We start from the raw sequence: 22,588 nt of genomic DNA on the forward strand, positions 1-22,588 counted from the left end.
GGAATTTTTTTTAAAAAAATTGCTGCTGATATGTATTATCTAAAGTAATGTTTTTCAACCACCACAGCTTTAAGATGTATCAATGTAAACTCTCAAAATCCACAGAACTTAAAGTTGCCAAGGTTCAGTACTACAGATCCATTTTACAGAGTTACTAGATTTACCATGTGCTTTGGGCTTATACAGCGGTGATGTCAGCATGAAACTTAAAGCATCTCCCGAAGCTAAGTCATCTTCTCTTGCTGGGAAAACAGAACCATCCTGCAGTTTTGCTGCAATTATAGTTTCTCCATCCAAGTAGCTAACCAATTTGTAGGGACCTTTTCCCAGAACTGTCAAGAAAGAAAGAAGTTACATTTTCTGATAAGTCTGTCTCAATGGCTGTATCATGGGTTTGCCAATCGGTTCAACAGCAGCAAAGAAAACACCCTCATTAGCAAACATTCCCAAGAATAAGCATGACAGTTCTTAAACATTAATTTAGAACTACAAAACTCTTGCAAACTTGATTTCATAAATGAACTGCCTGAACCTTTATTAAAGTGAGTAAAAAGGTTTATGAAACATTATATGTCAGTACTAAAGCTCTGAGCTAAATCAAAATATCCTTTTTTTCAATGGAAAACAAAAGAACTAATGACTTTTAAACATTAAAAGTTAAGATAAAAAAATTCAGAGCAGAAAATAGCTAAGGAGAAGAAAAACTGCTATAACTTCTACTGGGATATGCTCACTTCCTTCAGCTTTTTCATGTTCTCCTCGATTTTCTACCTGATTTCCTAACTGATCAAGAATATAGGACTGTAACTAGGTCTGAGATGCAAAGAATAATTCTGTGGATTAGGCTGTCTGACAAATGGTTAGATTATTTACTGTATTTCAACACTATAATGACAGAGTTACATACATATATTTAAATAACAACATATTCCAATGCATTGCACAAAGTATCACTAACATGGAAGGGGGCATAAGGAAAAATACATAGCTCTCACATCATTACTTACCTTTATTGATATATTCACAATCATATGCTATAAAAAATGAAATCAAACAATTAGAATGGATGTATGCATACACAAGCCATTTTGCTTTCATCTTCACTGAGAAGACAAATTAAAGCTGGCAGAAATGTCTTAAACTTTTTTCACTGACTGTAATAAGAAAATACTTATCCTTTTATGACCTCTAGTGGTACAGTAATAATTTTAATTGTCCTTCCTATAACAAACAATATCACAGTTGTCTATGGAAACAAACCACATTTATATCAGAATAATATTCTCCAAATACTTAAGTGCAGGATATAATTTTAACCCAACTACAAGTTTTAAGAATGAGAAAAAAAGAGCTGTGCTCTAAAGTTTTTCTGTGAGGTATTATTCAAGTTATTGCTATGTCTATAGTTCAACGAAACAGACATAAAAAATCTTTACACATATTTTCTTATTTTCCTCATCTCATTTATATTTGATACTGAGAATTCCGGATATAAATCAGAAATGGGCCAATTTTCTGCAGTCTGTGGTTGCAATTTTGAATTCATATTTATATATAAGCCTATAAAGGTGTAGCAGGAATGATAATGAAGCTTCTATATAAGAAACTTGGCCTCCGATTATCAGATGTGATAATAGGATATCACTGATAGTGTTATTAACTGAAAGATAAAAGCTACTGAAACATAGAACAGCACTTATCAGTACCTTGTGATGGATGGATGAACTACTATGACTGATCCTTTTCTATTATATTTAAATTTGCCTGATTTATAAAATTGCAGGAGTTTTAGCCAATTCTTGAATGCAAGAAAGGAAAATTACACAATCAAAAGCCAGTTGAATATGCATGGATGAAGAAGCAAAATCAAACTGACAGTACGGCTTTGTAAATGTATTCTGATTATCATACTTACGACATAGTCTAGGAGATCTCCAGTCTACTGTAACTCCTTGTTGACAGCACTGATGAGCATAGGCTGAAACACTTGTACAGAAACATTCACAATCACCTCCCTGGTTACAACCACATGTGTCAATCAAACAGTTCGAATAAAACCAAGTGACATCAACCTGAAAAATGTAAACATTACTATAATAAATCATGCCTTACTTAAATACTGATTTATATATAAAGAGCAAGCATCTGAACTAAATTTTAGGGGCATGTCTATGAAACATGTCAGGTAATATTTATTACTTATCTGTATTTGGCATTATAGACCAATCCTAAATTTTCTCCTGCTGGTGGGAACATTCTCTGAATTCCAATCCACAGATGCTCCAACTAAGGGAAGAAGTTGCCCTTAGCCAGTTTCTCCTTCTCTTTGCAGCCACTTGCACTAAAGCTTTTGGATACCAGGAAACTCTCAAAATGGGGGAGAGGACTAGATAAAGGAGAAGGTTTTAGTAGTAACCATCTCCTATATCCTTTGCTCCAAGGAGCTCTTCTGTTATGTTCGAAGAATAAGGAGACCAGACATCTGACCAGTGACTTCAACTCTTTAATAATAACAGGAATAGGAATAGAACAGAGCAACTCTATGGGCAGCAGTAACCCTTTTATAGGGTTGGCTGCTACCCTATTAACCAATAACCTTTGTGATAAGTTCAAATAATAACCAATAAGGAGTGGCCTCATCCTGACCAATCCCTGTTCGTTGTTTGAGGACCAATCAGGTGTGTAGGCCTTCAAACCCTACTTTGCATTTTATGCTAGTTACTTTTATTGATTCATAACACCCTCCCCTTGGGCTCCGTTTGAGGGGAGCTGTAACAAAATCCTCAAGGTAGACAGGCCGTTTGGTCTGTCTAGATGATTTCCGTGGCTCCACCGGGTTTTGCCCAAAGTCCGGTTCGGTGGAGCGTTTGGATAGTCTCTATTTTGTTCGTTTCGCTGCACGGTGCTTCCGTGCTGCTTTCGCTGAGGTTGTTTCTACTAACTAATGGTTCTTCGGGTTTTGCAGTTCGGATTCCCCCAAGTTCAAGTCCCCTGGAGAAATCAACTCCCTCCCGTTTCATTTGCCGGTCCTTACCTGGGCCGAAGGTATCCGTTGGTCTGCAATCCGTCATATCAAGTCAATTTCCTCGATATTTCCTCCCCCTCAGTTTGGGAACCCGGGGATCCATGGCCGCTGGGTGGCAATCTCGAACGGAGCTGGTCTATGTGGCGTTTCCACACCCTCCCATCTTCTGTTAGTAGGTGGTAAGATCTGGGCCCTGTGAGGTGGGTGACGGTTGCGGGTATCCACAAAGGGTCGCCGGAAAAGTTTTTTGCAAAGGTTAAATTGCCTAGCTTAAATTCCCGGCATTTGCTGCTGGAGCCGAAAGGCTTTTCGGTGCGTATGCGGGGTGGAGCCGGTCAAGGTGCGATCGTAGTTTCCGCCCCATGAGAAGTTCGGCGGGCGTTTTGTTGGTGACGCTGTGGGGCGTAATATGCTGCAACAATAAAATTCGATTGATTTTTTCATCGATGTCGCCGAATTCCATTTTGTGGAGGGTCTTTTTACAAACTGTACCATGCGTTCTGCACGTCCATTTGCCGCAGGGTGTGCAGGCGAGGTCAGCGCATGGCGGATGCCCCGATCAGCAAGATACTGTTCAAAGTGTAATGCAGTGAACTGTGGGCCGTTGTCCGAGACCAAAACGTCCGGGAACCCATGTGTGGCAAATAGTCTATTTAATCTGCTGATAACTGAGTCCGTTGTAGTTGTATTCATCCGATGGATCTCGAGCCAATTCGAGTAGGCGTCGACTGTAATAAGGAAGGTGTGTCCCCTTGTAGGCCCCACAAAGTCAATGTGAATACGAGACCACGGTCCCCTTGGGGTTTCCCATTCGGTTGGCCTTGCTTTAGGTGGGGCATTACTGACGCCTTGGCAACGTTGACAAGTAGCGACCCAGGCCTCGATTTTCTTGTCGATTCCCGGCCACCAGGCATAGCTTCGTGCGAGTGCTTTCATCCGCACTATGCCCGGATGTCCGTCGTGTAATACCGCTAACACAGTTCGTTGCAGTTTGTTCGAATTATAACTCTATCTCCCCACAAGATGCAGCCCTTTTGGGAAAATAGTTCAGTTTGGCGGGCTTTAAAGGGCGCCCATTCTGGTGATAGTTGTTCTGTTGGCCACCCATGCTCAACCCAGCGTAGGATGTGTTGCAAAACCGGATCTCGTTTTGTTTCGAGGGCAATGTCCTCGCAGTCAATGGCGGCGTGTGCAGGGCCTCAATTTGTAGCGTTGTAATGGTCGGTGCTGGATCTTCAACTGATTCTGGGAGTGGTGCTCTGCTTAATGCATCAGCGTGAGAATTGCTTTTCCTGGGCGGTGTTGCAAGGTGTAGTTGTACGCCGCCAAGAATTCAGACCAACGAGTCATTCTGGGGGACAATATATACGGGGTTGGTTTATTTCCGCAATAATCCCCAATAGTGGTTTATGATCAGTAATTATTGTAAATGCACGCCCATACACATATTCATGGAATCTTTTAACTGCAGCCACAATAGCTAAAGCTTCTTTATCCAGCTGACTATAATTCCTTTCAGCTTTAGCTAGAGTTCGTGAGAAAAATGCAACGGGAGCTTCTGCTCCGTTTGGCAACACGTGGGCCAGGATTGCTCCAACGCCAAACGGCGAGGCGTCGCAAGTAATAGTCAATGGCAGAGTTTCGTTGTACTGCATAAGTACAGAATCAGAAGTTAGCAGTTTTTAACTTGCTGGAAGGCGTTTTGTTCCCGTTGCCCCCAAACCCACGTTGCTTTTTTGTCTAAAAGTCTATGCAGTGGTTCAGCTACCGTTGCTTTATTTGGTAGAAAAACGTTATAGAAATTGATAAGTCCAAGGAACGCCTGAAGATCTGCCTTGTTCCTGGGAGTGGGGGCCCTCTTAATTGCCTTCAATTTGTCCTCAGTGGGATGGATCCCTTGGCTGTCCAGTAGGTATCCCAGAAACTCTACCCTTTCTGTGCATAAGTGGCATTTATTTCTTTTGACCTTGAGGCCGCGTCTTGGAACCTTTGTAAGACCATTCGGAGTCGCTTTTCTAGAATGTCTCTGTTAGGGGCGGCGATGAGTACATCGTCAAATACGGTACGACCCCTCTTATTCCTTGCAACAGTCTCTCCATTAAGCTTTGAAAGATCCCCGGAGCGACGCTCACCCGAACTGGAGTCGGTTGCATTTAAACGCACCCCTATGGGTGATGATAGTTTGCGCTTCGGCGGTGGCAGGGTCTACAGGCAATTGCTGATATGCCTGCGCTAGATCTAATTTAGCGAAAATTTTTCTGCCCCCAAGGAATGGAGCAAGTGCTGCACTACTGGCACTGGATATGCACTTTGCTGGAGTGCGTGGTTAAGGGTGGCCCGATAGTCTCCGCAAATTCTCAGTGACCCATCAGGCTTGATAGGCGTAACTATTGGAGTTTCCCACCGGGCATGGTCGTGGGTTCCAGCACGCCTGTGCTATTAGTTTATCGAGTTGTTCGTCGATTTTAGGTTTCAGGGCGAACGGAACCCGACGCAGCTTAAGGCGGATGGGTGCTACCTCAGGATTCAAATTAAATGATATCGGAGTCCCCTGTACTTGCCCAGTCCGCTCGCGAAGACGCGTCTCGGAATTCTTGCACGAGGGCCTCCTCCCAATCGTTGCTCTCGCCCGGTGAACTCCGGCTACGGTGATCCCGAGCGGCTCGAACCATTGTAGGCCTAAAAGGCTAGGCTGGTCACGGTCAACAACAGTCAGTGGCAGTGCGACGGTGCGGTCCTTGAAAGAGACCTGGAATTGGCGGGACCTAACGGGAATTGATTACCCTGGTAATCTTTGAGTATAACCCTTTGAGGGTTGAGGTCTTGGCGGCGAATTGTTGGAATAAGCTGCTGGAGCGTCTTCCAAGATACCATCGAGAGGGATGAACCTGAGTCTACCTCCATCGCACAAGGTTTGTTTTCGATCGCGACCTTCACCCGGATTTTTCCGGCGTCTAAGGATGTAGCGTGGCCTATGGTGATTGTTTGGTGGGTTTCTTCCCGTCTGGTTTCTTCGCGCCTGGGGTTAGTGGTGGACGGGTTGTTTCTGTAGGAGTGGTTTCCCCATTGGTGGTTCAGTTTGTCTCGGTGTGTACCGAGGAATCCTAAAGATTGGCATTCGGCCTGTCGGGATTTGGAGTTGGAGGCTTGTTTACTTCTGCAAAGCTTTGCGATGTGACCTCTTTTTCTGCAAACGCGGCAGAGTGCGTCAAGGAATTTGCAGCTGGATCGTGGGTGACTCGCCCACATCCTGCGCAAGGTCGATTTGAGCGGTGTGAACTGGTCTCGCTCAGTTCGGAGTCGGTTGACCTCTTCCTCGTCACTTTCGGATGGGGATTCTAGGTCTTCGTGGTGAGTCGATACCGGGTGTCTCTCAGGGCGAGGCGAGGTATCATCGGTGAGTTGGCGAGCGGTGCGCTGGTACGGCGCATTCGTGCTGCCGACTTCTTAGTTGCTTCCGCTGCCGAGGCTTCTTTAAGGGAATCGGTAAGGCTGATGTCCCCTTAGCCATGATTTTGCTCTGGATTGTGCAATCCTCTAAACCCAGAACTAGGCGGTCCCGGAGGGCTTCTTCTAAGTTGGAGAACTCGCAGAGGCCTCCAAGGTTTCAAGGTCTGCGACGTAGTTGGCAAGGCTTTCGCCCTTCCGCTGGCCTCTCTGGTAAAATTCGTGCCTTCTGACTAATGTTGGCACGGTGGGCCAGTAGTGGGCCTGTAGCAAAGGCTCGAGGACATCCCAGTCCATTGCTTTCACTTCGGCTGGCTTGGCAAGTGACTTTGCCATTTTAAACACAGTAGGCCCACAGTGGGTTAGAAAACAGCTCTTTTTTGCTGGCCGTTGCATCTTTCAAGTTGTTCGTCTCCAAAAACATCTGGAACCTATCCATGTATGACTCCCAGTCTTCGGTTTCTGGGTTGAATGGAGCGGGTGGTACGGCACCGCTGGCCATGATTGCCGTTGATGGTGCGTGTTCGACCACGTGCTCTGTTGGTTGCTCTGTAGATCAGTCAGCTCTTCGGTCTCCGCATCCCACCCTCGTCGCCAGTGTTATGTTCGAAGAATAAGGAGACCAGACATCTGACCAGTGACTTCAACTCTTTAATAATAACAGGAATAGGAATAGAACAGAGCAACTCTATGGGCAGCAGTAACCCTTTTATAGGGTTGGCTGCTACCCTATTAACCAATAACCTTTGTGATAAGTTCAAATAATAACCAATAAGGAGTGGCCTCATCCTGACCAATCCCTGTTCGTTGTTTGAGGACCAATCAGGTGTATAGGCCTTCAAACCCTACTTTGCATTTTATGCTAGTTACTTTTATTGATTCATAACATCTTCTATTCTACTTCTTAACAGAATTTCTTTTGTGAAATATAAGTGAATATTTAAATTTCTAGTTTACGCCCTAGGCATGCATAAATTTTCTGATATTTGTATCATTTAAATAGTGAAATGAAATAAATAATTACTGAGAAAAAAACAACTTCTATATTGACAAGAACATATGCATGTATAATGGTAACTGACATCCTATAACGAAGGTTTATACGAAAACTTGGATTCAAAAGAAAAATGTGGCATGTTGTATTGGTGAGCAGGCTCCTGCACCTTGGCAGAACCCTTTAAAATAATTTTGTCTTTTCCTGGGCTGCTTTTGCAGCTGATGGCAACCCTAGGGAAAAGACATATTTCGTTTGAAGTATTTCTCATAGGTGCTCACTTTGCATCAGATTTGCTTTTCAAATCTGATTTGCTTTTCAAATTTTCTAGAACTCTGCTGAGGCCTGTATTGATACACTATATTTGCTGGAAGTTAGAACTGGTAGATCAGTCATTCACATTTTTTTTTTCTTTACACAGACTGGCTTGACTGGAAGCAAGAGATAGAAATATATTAAAAAATGAAATGAATAAAACTTGAATAATGTCATTATACTTCCACAAGAAAGGTAAGTCTTTGACAGTCTTCAAAAAGACATCTCCTTGAGGAATTAACAGATATGGGAAAAGGCAGTCTCTTGGAAAATCAAATCCTAAGCCATTCAATTGTATCCAATTCTCAGAGACTGCCTGGACAAGGTTTTTCTTGGCAAGGTTTTTCAGAAATAGTTTGCCTTTGCCTGTTTCCCAGAGCCAGAAGGAATGACAGACCTAAGGCGGCTTTGTCCCTAAGGCAGGACTAGAACTAACAGTCTCTAGTCTGATATTTTAACTACTACACAAAACTAGCTCTCTTTAAACATTAATGCAATGTCTTAAATTTTCATCCAGTAAAAACTGGCAACTTGTGTATTTCTTTCAGTTTAGGGGTTAAACATGATCCTTGTACATTACATCAATTACAAACTTAACACTTAGCACAATTTTATATTTGTAACTCTTGGATTTTTGTCTAAGGTAGGCACATGTAAAGTGCATTCCCCTAATCAAACAGGATGCAACCAAGGCCACAAATCCAGTCTGCTCAGTAAGATAGCTGCCATACAGCAGCTATTTGTGAGTCCAGTGACAGTGAAATATTGAGAAACATTCACTTCCAGAATGCCATTTGCTCTTTCACAGGGAGTGCAACCCCAACAGAAATAGCAATAGCACTTAGACATATATACTGCTTTACAATGCTTTACAGTCCTCTCTAAGCAGTTCACAAAGTCAGCATATGGCCCCCAACAATTTGGCTCCTCACTTTACCCATCTTGGAAGGATGGAAGGCTGAATCAACCTTGAGCCTGCTGATATTTGAACTGCCAAATTGCAGGCAGGCGGCAGGCAGCAGAAGTAGACTACAGTATTGCACTCTAACCAACTGTGCCACACCAGCTTAAATTTAAATAGGCTTAATTTAAATAGGCTTAATTTTAATCATTAAGTGCAGTTTCTCATTATCAATATAAATCATCAATTATCAAGGTCTGCATTTAATCTCATCTTGCTCTCCATCCTCCAGCCTATTATTGAAAGAAGTGCATATGCTTCTTTGGAAATTGGACGGTTAGTAGAAACAGAGCTAGATCTCTAGAAAGAGTGCAGAGAAGAGCAACAAAGATGATTAGGGCACTGGAGGCTAAAACATATGAAGAACAGTTGCAGGAACTGGATATGTCTAGTCTAATGAAAAGAAGGACTAGGGGAGACATGATGGCAGTGTTCAAATATCTCAGGGGCTGCCACAAAGAAGAGGGAGTCAAGCTATTCTCCAAAGCACCTGAGGGTAGGACAAAAAGCAATGGGTGGAAACTAATCAAAGAGAGAAGCAACCTAGAACTAAGGAGAAATTTCCTGACAGTTAGAATAATTAATCAGTGGAACAACTTGCCTCCAGAAGTTGTAAATGTCCAACACTGGAAGGTTTTAAGAAGAGATTGGATAACCATTTGTCTGAAGTGGTGTAGCCTAGGCAGGGGCTCGTACTAGAAGACCTCCAAGGTCCCTTCCAACTCTGTTATTCTATTCTAGAGCTGCAGCACACGTTTCCCTTATGATCTCCAGAGGCCCTCCCCACAGTGATTTCATATGGTTGGCCAGAAAAAGGAATAGATGTAACCCTGTGGGACACCAAATATGAATGGTTTGAGTTTCAAACAGCAGTGTTCCAGGACCAACTACTGGACCACCTGGATACATCTTGCTTTAAATGCTATACCCTTAACTTTTTTTCGGTATTGTTACTCACCACTGGATGGCATGATTCAAATATTTCACTTAATAGTATTCCGCATTCTTTCTTTGCAAATGCTTCTCTGAGTGGGTTTAAAATGCAGGGGTGCCGAATATCAGAGCTGTCAACACACTGAATCCAAAAACAAAAGAATAAAAGAAGAATGACTATAAGTTGGTATTCCTTGAGATAGACTACCTGTAAGGTACACCTCCTAGGAGGAAGACATAGACTCCTACATAACTGCATATTGAAGTAGATACTGAATCTCAAACAAACAGCTTGAGTTGAGTCAAACAGTTTGATTACTGATCACATGGAAATATTAAATCCCTAACAACCACCCAAACATGATGCATATTGGTATATTGTTATACCTTTTGTTTTCGTTAAAGCAACATGTTGGGGGAAAGTTGAAGAATGGAATCATGAAAGATGTGTCATATTTTTAATTTCTGTGGAAATGTGATATTTTTTTTTTTTTGGTATAATTCTAATTCTTAAGATTATCATGAAAAGCATGAAAAAACATGTGGCTGTGATCTCACACACAAAAATTCCTTTACAGGTAGTGCCAAAAATCTATAATACATGTTAGCAAAAGAATGTTGAAGATTTGAAAAGCTAACTTACATGCATAAGCAGCATGTAATTCCCTTTCTGGGCAAGCAATATTATACTAAACACTGAAACAGAGGAAAAATAGTATGCCAAACAAATTAAAGGAATGATATGAGAAAAAAAACCTAGCTAAAATCTTTCTGAATGATTAGCCTTCTGAAAACACCCCATGAAGCCAAAACCCCATTACATCAAGATTTAAATGGGGAAAAAATCACAAAACTGCAACAGTAGAGAACACTATACTTTCAGAGGAATAGTGATTAATCCCAAATTTAGTTTGTATAATTAGAATGTTTACACCAGCAGCATACATGCTTATTCCAGCTTTCTACATCTGTGAATAAATTTGCATGGCATGCAAACGTTGCCTCTTGTTTTCACCCTCCTTCAACAATGGAAAAATAACTTCTGCTGCCAAGAGACTTCTCTGGCTGTGTAGTTTGCAAAGAATCTTCAATGTACAGAATCTTTGAAAAATCAGGATGTTACATCTTTTGGAAAACAGGGTTTACAGGTAATGTCTTCGTACTTCAAAAATTCCTACACCTTCTTTCTCCTTGCAGTCCCTCCAATAATCCCTCTATTTGAATTCATAGAAATCTGGCACCTATACACTATTATAAATCAGTAAATGTGATTGGTGCTTAATTTTAGGCAATAAAAAACAATATAATGAGGGACCATCCTCCAACACTTTACCTCAACAGCTGCCCAAGTGCTCCCAAATTCTTGTGCATTTGTTAACTCGAAATTTTCTGGAGTTCTCATTTCATTTATTGTTTTGGCGTCAAAATTTCCACATAATCCAGTCAGCTCACCCTAGACATGAGGCAAAATGAATAACTCTTAATTACAGAAATTTATAATCCCAAATTTGACATTATTTTCCACATTAATAACATAGAATCTAGCCTTCCCTTAAGCTTGACAATTGGCTGGGAGACTTTGGGCCAGTAACTGCCTCTCAGTTCAACCCACCTCAAGGGTGGTTGTTATGGGGAAAATAGGCAGGAGTATTATTTATTTATTCAATTTATATGACCCACACATGACTCTGGGTGGCAAATAATAACATCAATTGAAACAAATTAAAACACAATACAAAAAAAGTAAATATATTCAGCAGCTGAAAATATTATCCATAGATACTTAAGCAGGAAACAGGGCCCTTAACACAGTCACGACTCCAGGCCCAGGCACACAGCCAGGTCTTCAAGGCCTTATGAAAGGCCAATGGGGTCAGGGCCATCCTAATCTCTGGAGGGAGGATGTTCTGTTACTGCAAAAAAGATACACCTCAAAGTCCCCACTAGGCTGCCTTTCTTGGCTTACAGGACTCAGATCATGACCATCCTGCTGAATTGGATTGAATGGATAGAAACATCTAGAAGACAGTCCTCAGGTAACCTGGTCCCAAGCTATGAAGTTCAGCCAGTTCCTTCAACCATACCAGAAACACACTGGCAACCAATGCAACTCACAAAGCAGTGGTGTTACATGTGTCAAGTACCCAACACCATTTACTGCCCAATACATAATTGCATGCAGCCTTCTCAGCCAGCCCCTTTTTACCTTTTGCTACCAAAATCTTATGGTAAATTGCTGAATAGTATGTCAGCTAAAAATAACCCTAAATAGTAAAATAAATTCTCCATTAGATTCAATACACATATTTACTTTACATAAATTAAATCTTCAACCTGAAAAAGGTGCTGAAAAATTATGCCACGCTCTTCCAGTGACATTGGTGACATTACCATCCCCTTTCAATCTTATTTTTTAATTGCCAAAGCTGATCCCTAAAAATGCTATTCAGTGTAAATCTAAGCTTCTCCCCCTGCCCCTTTCCTCCTTTATTACTGTTGTTTAAGCCAATGAAAGACTATCAGAGTGTGAGAAACAGGTTCTTTTTTGAACTGGGCGCACTTTGTTTTGCAACGGTGGCAATAGACACAGAAAAACAAGATAGTGGAAATTTTAATGCTTGTTGTTATATACAGTAATATTATTTATAGCAAGTATTCGCAACATTTATATGCCATGCAATACAAACAATACTGGTATTGGGTTTCCTCCTAAACCTCCCTCCCAGAGACTATCCAATCTCTAGCTCTCTGGCTCCCTCCCCTGTTTTTGAGTGGTGACAAGAGAAAGAATGAAAAGAATAGACAGCAATTTACTGCAGTGTGTTCAGCATGGCGTGACCTGTTCAGCCAAACACTTGCTGCTTCTCCATTGGACATAGAATTCTCTCAGAGTTTTCTGCCCAGTCCTTCCTCAGAGATCAGGACTTCTCCAAAGCTGATCCCCTCCTTCCCTTCTTGGGGGAGCTACAGGTAATGACTTAATACAGTCAGCCAAGTACCTCCTTCCTATTCTTGGGAGGAGCTCTCATCCTTCTGGTTCTTCACTTCCCTTCTTCCATGAAAGCCAACCTAGACCTTTCTTCTCCCTTGTTAACCAGGACCCAACAATTGCCCCTCACTTAAGGTTGGCTCTCCAACCTTTCTCTCAAATCACTCTAATCAAGCCATGCAAAGAATTTCCCTTTTCTCTCCTTTTCTCTCTCTCTCCAATTCTGAGGTTATTTCCTCCAGCAATTAAAGAGATAGTGCCTGCCCTCTCGTACCTTTGCGCCTTTGGCTGCTATCCCACTGAACATCTCACTGAAATAGTCCTGGCTAGCAACCAGATCAGCTCATGAGAACACTGTTACCCTTGGGGTGCTTTTCCTCTTCCACATGTTGGTTTACATCAGCAAAATAGCAACCACACCAGGCCATTCAAACCCAAATGCCACAATGACCAACAAACACAAAACCAACTTTCCACTCTTTAAAATTCCATTTATTCCAGTGGATGATATAAGTAGAAACTTAAATCTCTCCCAGTGAAGTCAATAAGGAATTAAAAGTGTTAAGAGAAGTTTTGTCTTACCTGCCACTGAGGCCCTGTCTCCACATGAACAGTTGTTCTTTGATCCCACATTACTGTGATGTGCTCATTAGGAAAATGAACAATGGTGAAAAACCCAGCCTTCCATATATACACTTGCTGCAGTTTATCTATGTAACTCAGATGACTCTATTAAATGTCAGACATGCATAACAGATTATAGGCATTTAATGAAAGTTTTCATAATATAATTTCAATATGCATTTAGGAAAGCAACCCTATTATGATTCTGTCTAGATTTAGCATTATTATTTCTTATGTGGATCTACTTTTAGAAACATTTGATTTGAATAAGAACAGCAATCCAACAGACACTGGACTTGTTCAAAATATTTTTGGACGTACAATTCAAATGAGAATTACATTTTGTCTTCCTCTGTAAGCTATTTATTATTGTCTAGCCACTTTTAGATCTCATCCACTAGATGATGCCAGATGCTGGTATAACATGGTAATCTAAAACAAAAGAAGCAGACAGGTATTGTGTGAGGGAATAGTCCCCGACTTATGACCACAATTGAGCCCAAAATTTCTGTTGTTAAGCGAGACATTTGTTAAGTGAATTTTGCCCCATTTTATGACCTCTCTTGCCACATTTGTTAAGTGAATCACTGCACTTGATAAATTAGTAACCCATCTGGCTTCCCCACTGATGTTGCTTGTCAGAGGGTTGCAAAAGGAGATCACATGACCTTGGGACACAGCAAAGGTCATAAATATGAGTCAGTTTCCAAGTGCCTGAATTTTGATCACATGACTATGGGGATGCTGTAATGGTCGTAAATGTGAAAAATGATTGTAAGCTACTTTTTTCAGTGCTGTTGTAACTTTGAACGGTCACTAAATGGACTGTTGTAAGTCAAGGAATACCTGTATAGATCCATAATGCTTTGAGAAAAAAAAGGAAGACTAAAACCTAGATAAACAAGCACGACTAATTTTAAGCGTTTCTGGAAGTTTAAGGATTGCTAATATTTATCATGCAATATGAAAATGAATGAGGGTGTTTTGGGTTTGGTGCATTATCTACGTATCTTAACTTCTGTTCTGCTATAGCTTACCGGATCTCCAGTGTCATCGTCAAATATTATGAGCGATTTTCCTACGTTAATGGAAATATACTTTCTGCAAATGATTCCAATGTTGAAGCAGCTAACATTTTCTATGATGACTGAAAAACTAGTAATTGAGGAACTCTGCAGAAAAAAATTAAAATAAAGCAGCTGATTCCAATTTGCAAATACGAAGTGCACCTTAGACCTCTCCAACTGTTTAGACTACTTGTTCCTCTTCTTTCTCTACTATCTATGGCATAATGCAGGAACAGATACCTTGCAATGTGCCACAAAGAAAAAGACGCCTCCATATCGGCCCCATAATCCCTTGCGGGGTAGAGTCTGGCCAACTGAATGGAGCTAGCAGAGCATTTAATGGCCAGATGCCCTTCCTGTCACCAATGCGGAGCTTTGTCTAGCAGATATATTCTCATTGGGCTTGGAGAGAGAAATATCTGCCTCTACCTAGCATCGAACTCACAGCCTCCCGATTGTGAGGTGAGAGCTCCACCTCTAGGCCACTGCACCACTCTATGCCAGGGGTCCCCAACCACTGGTCCCCGGACCGGCATCGGTCCGTGGAACAATTTCTACGGGCCGCCGGTTTGCTGGGCGCCGCCATCTTGTTTTGATGAAAAAGTGCTTCCGGAGAGCTTTTCCGGTAGAAAGCAGCGTTTGGGTGTTGAAAGAATCCTCGCGCCTTAGTTTCATCGAGGGGGCGGCTTCGAACAAAACTAAGGCGCAAGGATTCTTTCAGCACGCATGGCAAGGCGAGCCGAGCGACCATCCCGGCCGTCCCAAGCCCATCGACACAGGTACAAAGGAGGAGTTGAAGGTGGCGGGACAAGCAGGGGACGGCTGGCTGGCCGGTCGCCGGCTCGCCTTGCCATGCGTGCTGATGCCGGTACCGGGCCGCGGATGATTTTGTAATGCCGGTACCGGGCGCGGCACAAAAAAGGTTGGGGGCCACTGCTCTATGCCACCACATCATTGACCAACCATTAATAAGATTGTTAATTCAGGACTTATATTCAGATACATTTTTAATTCAACAACCTCATATTGATAAGTCTAACAAGATAGCAGTAAGGCAATACATAGAGCTTTCTGATCCCCAAGGCAAAATCTAGCAGATGGAGCTCACTATTAGTATAAGAGCTTGAGTGCCAAGACTTCCTTCCAAAGCTGCAATAACTGAGGACAGCAGAGTCACATAGCTGTTTCTTATCAACCAGAGCAACATTGGATGTCAACATTGCAAGGTTCTCCACTCACCTTTCCAATCTTACCAAATAATCTTTTTTTCAACTCAGCCATTTGAAAATAATTCTTTTTAGGCTTATATTATCTAGACAATGAAACTGAAGAGGACCACTAGATAGTAGCAATGAATCAGAAATAGGGGTACATCTTTGCTGCCATCTTGTTATTCCCACAACACTGTCAAACTATTTACTAAGACTGTATTACTATTATTCTTCTCATCTTTCTTATTACCTATCTCCTCCCACTTATGACTATAACCTTGTTGCTTGTATCTTTACAATTTATATTGTTTTATTTAGTTTCCTAGTAGGATTTGATTGCTTATTTAGTATCCTATGACTATCATTAAGTGTATCTTGATTCTTGATGAATGTATTTTTATATACACTGAGAGCTTATGTACCAAAGACAAATTCCTTGTGTGTCCAATCACACTTGGCCAATAAAGAATTCTATTCTCTTCTATTCTCTTCTATTCTCTTCTATTCTCTTCTATTCTCTTCTATTCTATTCTATGTAGCATTTTTTTTCAGCCATATATATGCTTTGCCAACTCCTTCTTCCATAATTCTGTCCTAAACAAGGAGGAAGAATTCAATGACAAGAAAGATTGCAGCAATTATTGGGGAAGCAACCAGGACTTCCAAAGACTGGTTCCAGGATATGCTGCTTTGCTGAGTCAGTGGCTATATATCTATGTCTGCTCAAATGTTTACATTCTATGTTTTTCTTCCCATTTGATTCATGTCACCTGCTATTTGGCCATTCGCTTCCTCTGTTTGATTGAGAAGCTTCTGCTTGGTGTTGTACATCATGGTTTGGTTTAGCCTGAGAATCACTTATTTCACCTGGATTTGTACTTATTAATTCACTTTCATTTACTTATTAATACATATTATTACCAAATACAATAGTTCCAAGTATAATAATTAAAATTTGCATAAAACAAACTTATTTTCACTATGAGTAATTAAACTAAATTCTTTTCCTATTCAGTTTACAAATGTTTAGGTTTCTTTTTAATTGCAGAGCACAATACTTAATTTAAAAACTGAACATGCTTTAAAATAAAGTCTTACCTTAACCAGGTAAACCTTACAGTTTCCAACATAATCAAAAGATAGGCCATCAAAGGTTCTATAATGGCGATCTCCATATGTAGTACACATTGATGGGCACGGATGGAAATTGCATTTAAATGAGCCATGACTGCAGATGCTAAAACAGGGCAAATTTATAACAGTTACATCAAATATAAACAATAATCTTTATATATAATATTTAACCAAATAGCATGACTCTGTTAAAAGTATGCTCCTACAAATTACTGATAAGTCCATTGCGTCAGAACTTGTACAAAGTTGATGTACATGCAGCTAATATTTATTTGAATAGAAAAGATCTATGTAAGTAAAGCAATTCATTTTCAGAATTCCTTACAAATAAATTATAGTTATTCTTATACTTATAAGACTGCACATTCTAACATACTGTTGTCATGGGAGAAATCAGTTATATCATGACATCCTACATTCAAAATAATAAAACATTTCATTAATTTGATTAAACATGTATCTTATATCAGAAACTAAATCCTTCAAGTAAAAAATTATAATATACAAACTGACTTAGGCAACTAACATATTACTAGGCAATCTAGTTCAACTTCTTTTATTGCTATCAACAATAATTTTAATTCAGATTCTTATTTTAAGGTATTTTAATGGCATGGAAGCAGAGGTCAAAAAACAAGTAAGACTAAACTGATTAATTTACACAGTTAAATCAGTAATTTTTTATTTTAGCTTTTTCTTCAATGAATTTTCAAATGCGTTGATTGGTGGCATGCATTTTTCCTCTGAATATACAGAACATGCAGCTTGCTATGACACCTGTCTTTTCCCTGTTTGATATGATTAGATCAGGAAACATTAGTTTTGCATGAATTCTTATTGTTGCTTCCCTGTCTCATGTCAAAGGAACTGATTTTAACAATAAACCAAATATAGAAAAATAAAGAAAGTAAAAGCACAAAAGCATAAAATAACAAACTGTCAAAAGGAGGAAAAAAAACCCTGCATTGTATGAATGTTACAAAACCCATGTCTTGTTTCTTAAGTTTTCTTTCAATTTTTTTATTGTTCAAACACTGAGCTGAATTCCGCAGCAAATGAGCAAAGTCCATGATTGTTGACTATCTAATTCCTTCTCCTCAACCCTGCAGCCTCCATTGTATCCCAAAGCTCTGCCTCAAAAGAGTGGCGGTTCTTCAAAGTAGACTCTGCCATGGAATAGGGGGCAATAGGAAAGATGGCCTTGCTGTCCCTCCTCAATGAATGAGGGAAGCCACTTCCACTGAAACAAACCTGCCACTGAATTCCATACATTGTCTCTAATGGTCATATAGTTCTTACAAAACAACAAAGTGGGATGATTTTAAAAGTAGACCTCGCATGTTTCAAAGCAGCTGACATAGCATCTTCCTATACACGTGCTTCTGTTCTCAATATTATTTGTATAAGACAAAATAGGTCTACCATCACATGTAACAGTGTAATCTGTGTTACAAGTGACCATTCAATCCTAGGCCTGAATATTAGGCTTTTTATTTTATTTTATTTATTTTACTTTATTACCGTATATACTCGAGTATAAGTCGACCCGAATATAAGCCGAGGCACCCAATTTTACACAAAAACTGGGAAAACTTATTGACTCGAGTATAAGCCGAGGGTGGGAAATGCAGCAGCTACTGGTAAATTTCAAAAATAAAAATAATTAATTTGGGAAACGATCTCACTATCATGAAAGGTTTAATTGATTCACTAACCCAAAAGAAGAAGATGATGATGACAGCGGGAGGCAGGAGTCACTCTCTTCCCCCCCTCGGAGGCCCCCTGAGTCAGGAGTCACTACCGCCGGCGCGGCCCCAGTCCCGCCGCCTCGGGAAGGGAAAGGCAAAGCGCTTTTGCCTTTCCTTCCCGGCTGGGCTGTTGGGAGTCGCTGCCGCCGGAGGCCGCGACTCCACACCATTTTTTTTTTCAGAGGGGATCTGACTCGAGTATAAGCCGAGGGGGATTTTTTCAGCACAAAAAATGGGCTGAAAAACTAGGCTTATACTCGAGTATATACAGTATTTTATTTTATTTAAACTTTTATTTATATGCTGCCCATCTCATCGAGAGGTGATTTGACTCTAACATGTAAGAAAAAATCAATAATTATAATCATGCAAGATAACTTTTCATCAGACTTTGTGAAAATTCCATAAAACAGGCTGTGATTTAATTCAGACAGAAGACCTGAAGTTAATTTCCTACCCATTTGTGGAGGGAGTTTATACTGTGATAAGGATCCATTTCTTGACAAGAACATAAAAGGATATACCAACAATTTACCTATTCTTTTGCACTACATATTAAGAATTATGTTTACATTTCTCAGCAAATACATTTTTTTCTTTAAGCTGACAGCAGTGGCCTACTACTGTATTTTTCAGAACTGCCACCAGCCCCCTGAAATAAGGTTCTTGGAGGCTTTTCTTTGTGTTTATATGTCAACCATCAATGATAGCTAAATCTGTACAGAGGTTTGGGAGCAAGGGAGGTATCTAGGGGATCATTTACCTTCCTGCCAAGTGGAGATGGCTTGTAAGTTGCTTCGCCAGTCGGCCAAAAGGCTATAAATGTCTTCTAAGCAGGTATTGAGGACCTGACAAAAGGCAGATGTAGTCAGTCAGCACAAGGCTGGAGTGGGCAAAGACATCCAGACAAGGCATGGATGAGTGCTGACTGGACCTGCTTACCCAGCAGAATCAAAAGGCCCAATTAATAGAAGTTTGATAGGAAAGTAAGGCACTAAGGGATGAAATATGGCATTATGTTACCGCTTAATGTAAAGTTGTGGGTTTCAGTAATGCCATGTCTTACTTCCTTTCTATAATACATTCCTGTCAGTCCTGGTGACAAGATGCTACTTTAAATATTTTAATAAAATTGTTCACATGGTTCATAGGAAAATCAGTTTTCAGTTCTTGGCTGATAAACCTAGATGAAACTGTTTATGAAAAGGAGTGGTGAAAGAGCTAGGTTCTGTAAACAAAAAAAAACCTGTGAAAGTGCCAATGAAATTAAGGGGGAAATTATCAGAAAGTTCTTACACTCTTGAACAAAAAAAAACCTCTTTTGAATTTAAATTTGAAAAGGTAAAAAGGACTAAAGTGGAAAATATTATTAGCCTCACATTTTGAGGAGACTTGGAGATAAACTACAGCTTACATATTAATGTATGAAAAAAATATTGTATAATTAAAAAAATAAAAATAACATAGCCTTGGCAGGATGGACTTTAAGAAGAGAAGCCTTGGTGAGGAAACTATGTGTCTGACCCTTTCTTTTTTCCCCCAAATAATTTTGGTGACTTTTTCCCCATCATGGGATTTAAAGTTAAATTTGTAAAAAGGAGAAAGGGTCTGCTTCTGTATTCATAACCCTAATAAAATATTTTAATAGTAAATCCCTTTGTATTCATTTTTTCCTAATCCATTTTGGAACCACTGAAAATTTCTTTAAATATCTGTGTTAGTGCAAATGAAATTTGAGTCCATTAAGAAGAAAAAACAATATTCAAAACTATCATATTAGAAGTCATGTATAAAATGAACAATAATAAATAAAGGAAATTATTTCTACTCACCAGGTATGGCAAGAAGAAATTACTTTGTCCCCAGGAAAATATTCTTTGCCTTTCCAGGTACATGGGCATTCATTTGGCTTGAAGCACATATCACCATATTTAAAAAGGCTGTGGAAACAGCAGATAGGCATTCATTGCCAGTTATAGTTCAATACTATTAGATATAGATGATAAGTGATAGGTAGGTAGGTAGGCAGACAGATAGACAGATGATAATAGATAGGGAGGCAGGCAGGCAGATAGAAAAAGTAGGTAGGTAGGTAGGTAATAGGTAAAAGAGAAAAACCTTACTGCAGAGAATAATAAGACTCATCTTGTAGTATTCTCTTTTTAAATGCAAGTATGTGTGCTCAAATGCAGCAAAATCATGTCTATCAGTTTCAGCTAAAGAACTTTTCAGCAAACTAAGAATTGTGAATTGTGACATTTAATAGCATCATTAGAAAATTGTAAAGTGCATATTTCCCCCCACTTTTTGCTCTAGAAAAAATTCTGTGCACTTTAGGCAAAGGTTCCCAAGGAGATCTGGATAACCAGATAACAAAATGTGACTATTGATTGCCAGAAAATATGTTTTGTTTTACTGATATATAATATCCTGAATAAAATCCAATATGCTCTACAGGAATAGGAGCTATAACTAAAATAGGGCAGCTGGTATTCTTAGCATTAGGACAGTTTCCTTTGAGTTAAGCTTGACTCCTCATGACTTCATGGACAAACCATGTACTTCCCTTGGCAACAATCCAGAAAGGATTTGCCTCTATCACTTTTGAATTAACCTAAATCACTGATATTCTACAGTAATCTCCCATCCCAGTAACGAATATTAAGCCACATTCTGCTTAGCTTTCAAGCCCAGGCAAGATTTTGTCTTTCTCAGGTAGCATCAAGTATCCAATTACAAAATTACTATCATAAGAGATCTATCAAAAACTCAAATCAAATGAAGATTATGAAATGTATTACACCATTATACCAATGTATTATACCATTTATCGGAAATGCACACTGTAAAGAATGGAATAAACATTACTGTGTTGCAAGTATAATGAAAATCACTCTCCACATTATCTAATTAATTATCTACGAAATTATCTAATATCACCCTATACATTTCCCTTTCCCTTTCAGAATGGCTTCTTCTGTCATGCTGATCTCTTTTGCAGCTGCAGTTATGTACATAGGGAGGTATGTGGGACTCACAGGATTTCAGAGGGTGGGTTAATATAAGACTGGGCATCCATCTAAGCTAAAGCCCTCACCTTTAGACAGCTGGATACATGCTGATTTCCTATACAAGAGCAAAAGCAACAGAGAAATTGAACTATTCAGAAAGCCCTTGTTTTGGTGCCCACCACTTCAAACGTTTGCATATCTGTGATGGAATGTGCACCTGGAGAAGCAGAGCACAGCAGAGTTTTGGCAACAAAAAGCATTCCCATAGACGGGCCCAGATTAAGAGACTGCAGAGTCTCTAGCTGGAGGTGGGCGGGAAGAGGTTCAGGGTAGCCACACCCTAGAATCTCCAAGAATTTATCTAGTGGTTTAGAAGGTTGTAGTTTTAGTTTGGCAAGATTCTGTCTATTAGATGAAAGCAAATAAAGAATTAGACTCAACTGGATTTTGCTGTGTCGTTTTTGGGATTGGATCTGATCTTATTAGTGTTTGAAAGCAGCGCAGTACTAGGCCCTGTAGAAGAAATGAACACTTGTTATAGTTTTCAGGTTGTTGGCAATGGGTTGACAATGGATTGTTCTGGGCTGTCTATTAGTATGTCCCAGTTATAATGTTCCTGGATTCCAAATGCAAGATTACAGTCATTGCGCTTAATGCAGTGTTTCCTCAGCCTTAGCAATTGCTGGTTGAGGAATTCTGGGAATTGAACATCTTAAAGCGGTCAACACTGGCTTAATGTAATAGCTCTATCACCAAATAAAAACAATTAAGAAGAAAATGTTTTCAACAAAGCAGAAAAATAGCTCTCACCTAGGATTCTCAGTAATAAAGAAACAAGTTTTCAGATACAATATTTTTTTCTTCTAATATTTCTTTGAGAGCATTTTTTAAAATATCCTCTTAATTCTGGAGGAAGAAACCCCAAAATATATTCAGTGAGCATTTTGAAGCTGGTTCTTGATCAGCAATACCAGAGCAATCTTGCACTGCTTTATATTTAATTAAAAATATCCAAGAAAAAATAAAACATAGTCTTTCTCTTAATTTTAATTCATATTCCTGCCCCACAAAAAAATCTGAAGAAAAACATTATATATATTATATTATATTATATAAAATTTCAATAAAT

At 39.8% G+C, this 22,588-nt stretch overlaps 1 protein-coding gene across 1 annotated transcript in view; it reads right to left on the bottom strand.

Annotated features, from left to right (window-relative positions):
• The window catches only part of OTOG (otogelin), a 115,967-nt gene that overhangs the window by 47,592 nt on the left and 45,787 nt on the right, over positions 1 to 22,588 (bottom strand). Inside the window, exons 23-31 of the mRNA XM_026668384.2 lie at positions 20,281 to 20,388; positions 16,665 to 16,803; positions 14,326 to 14,460; positions 13,247 to 13,393; positions 11,009 to 11,128; positions 9,701 to 9,817; positions 1,916 to 2,072; positions 1,008 to 1,034; positions 165 to 332 (exon numbers count right to left, since the gene is read on the bottom strand). Of these exons, the coding sequence (XP_026524169.2) occupies positions 165 to 332; positions 1,008 to 1,034; positions 1,916 to 2,072; positions 9,701 to 9,817; positions 11,009 to 11,128; positions 13,247 to 13,393; positions 14,326 to 14,460; positions 16,665 to 16,803; positions 20,281 to 20,388 (1,118 nt within the window). The remainder of the gene's footprint in view (positions 1 to 164; positions 333 to 1,007; positions 1,035 to 1,915; positions 2,073 to 9,700; positions 9,818 to 11,008; positions 11,129 to 13,246; positions 13,394 to 14,325; positions 14,461 to 16,664; positions 16,804 to 20,280; positions 20,389 to 22,588) is intronic.

This window comes from Notechis scutatus, chromosome 1, assembly GCF_049901735.1.
Source record: "Notechis scutatus isolate UNSWTSFEM ecotype Mainland chromosome 1, rNotScu1.2, whole genome shotgun sequence".
Classification (NCBI taxonomy): domain Eukaryota; kingdom Metazoa; phylum Chordata; class Lepidosauria; order Squamata; family Elapidae; genus Notechis; species Notechis scutatus.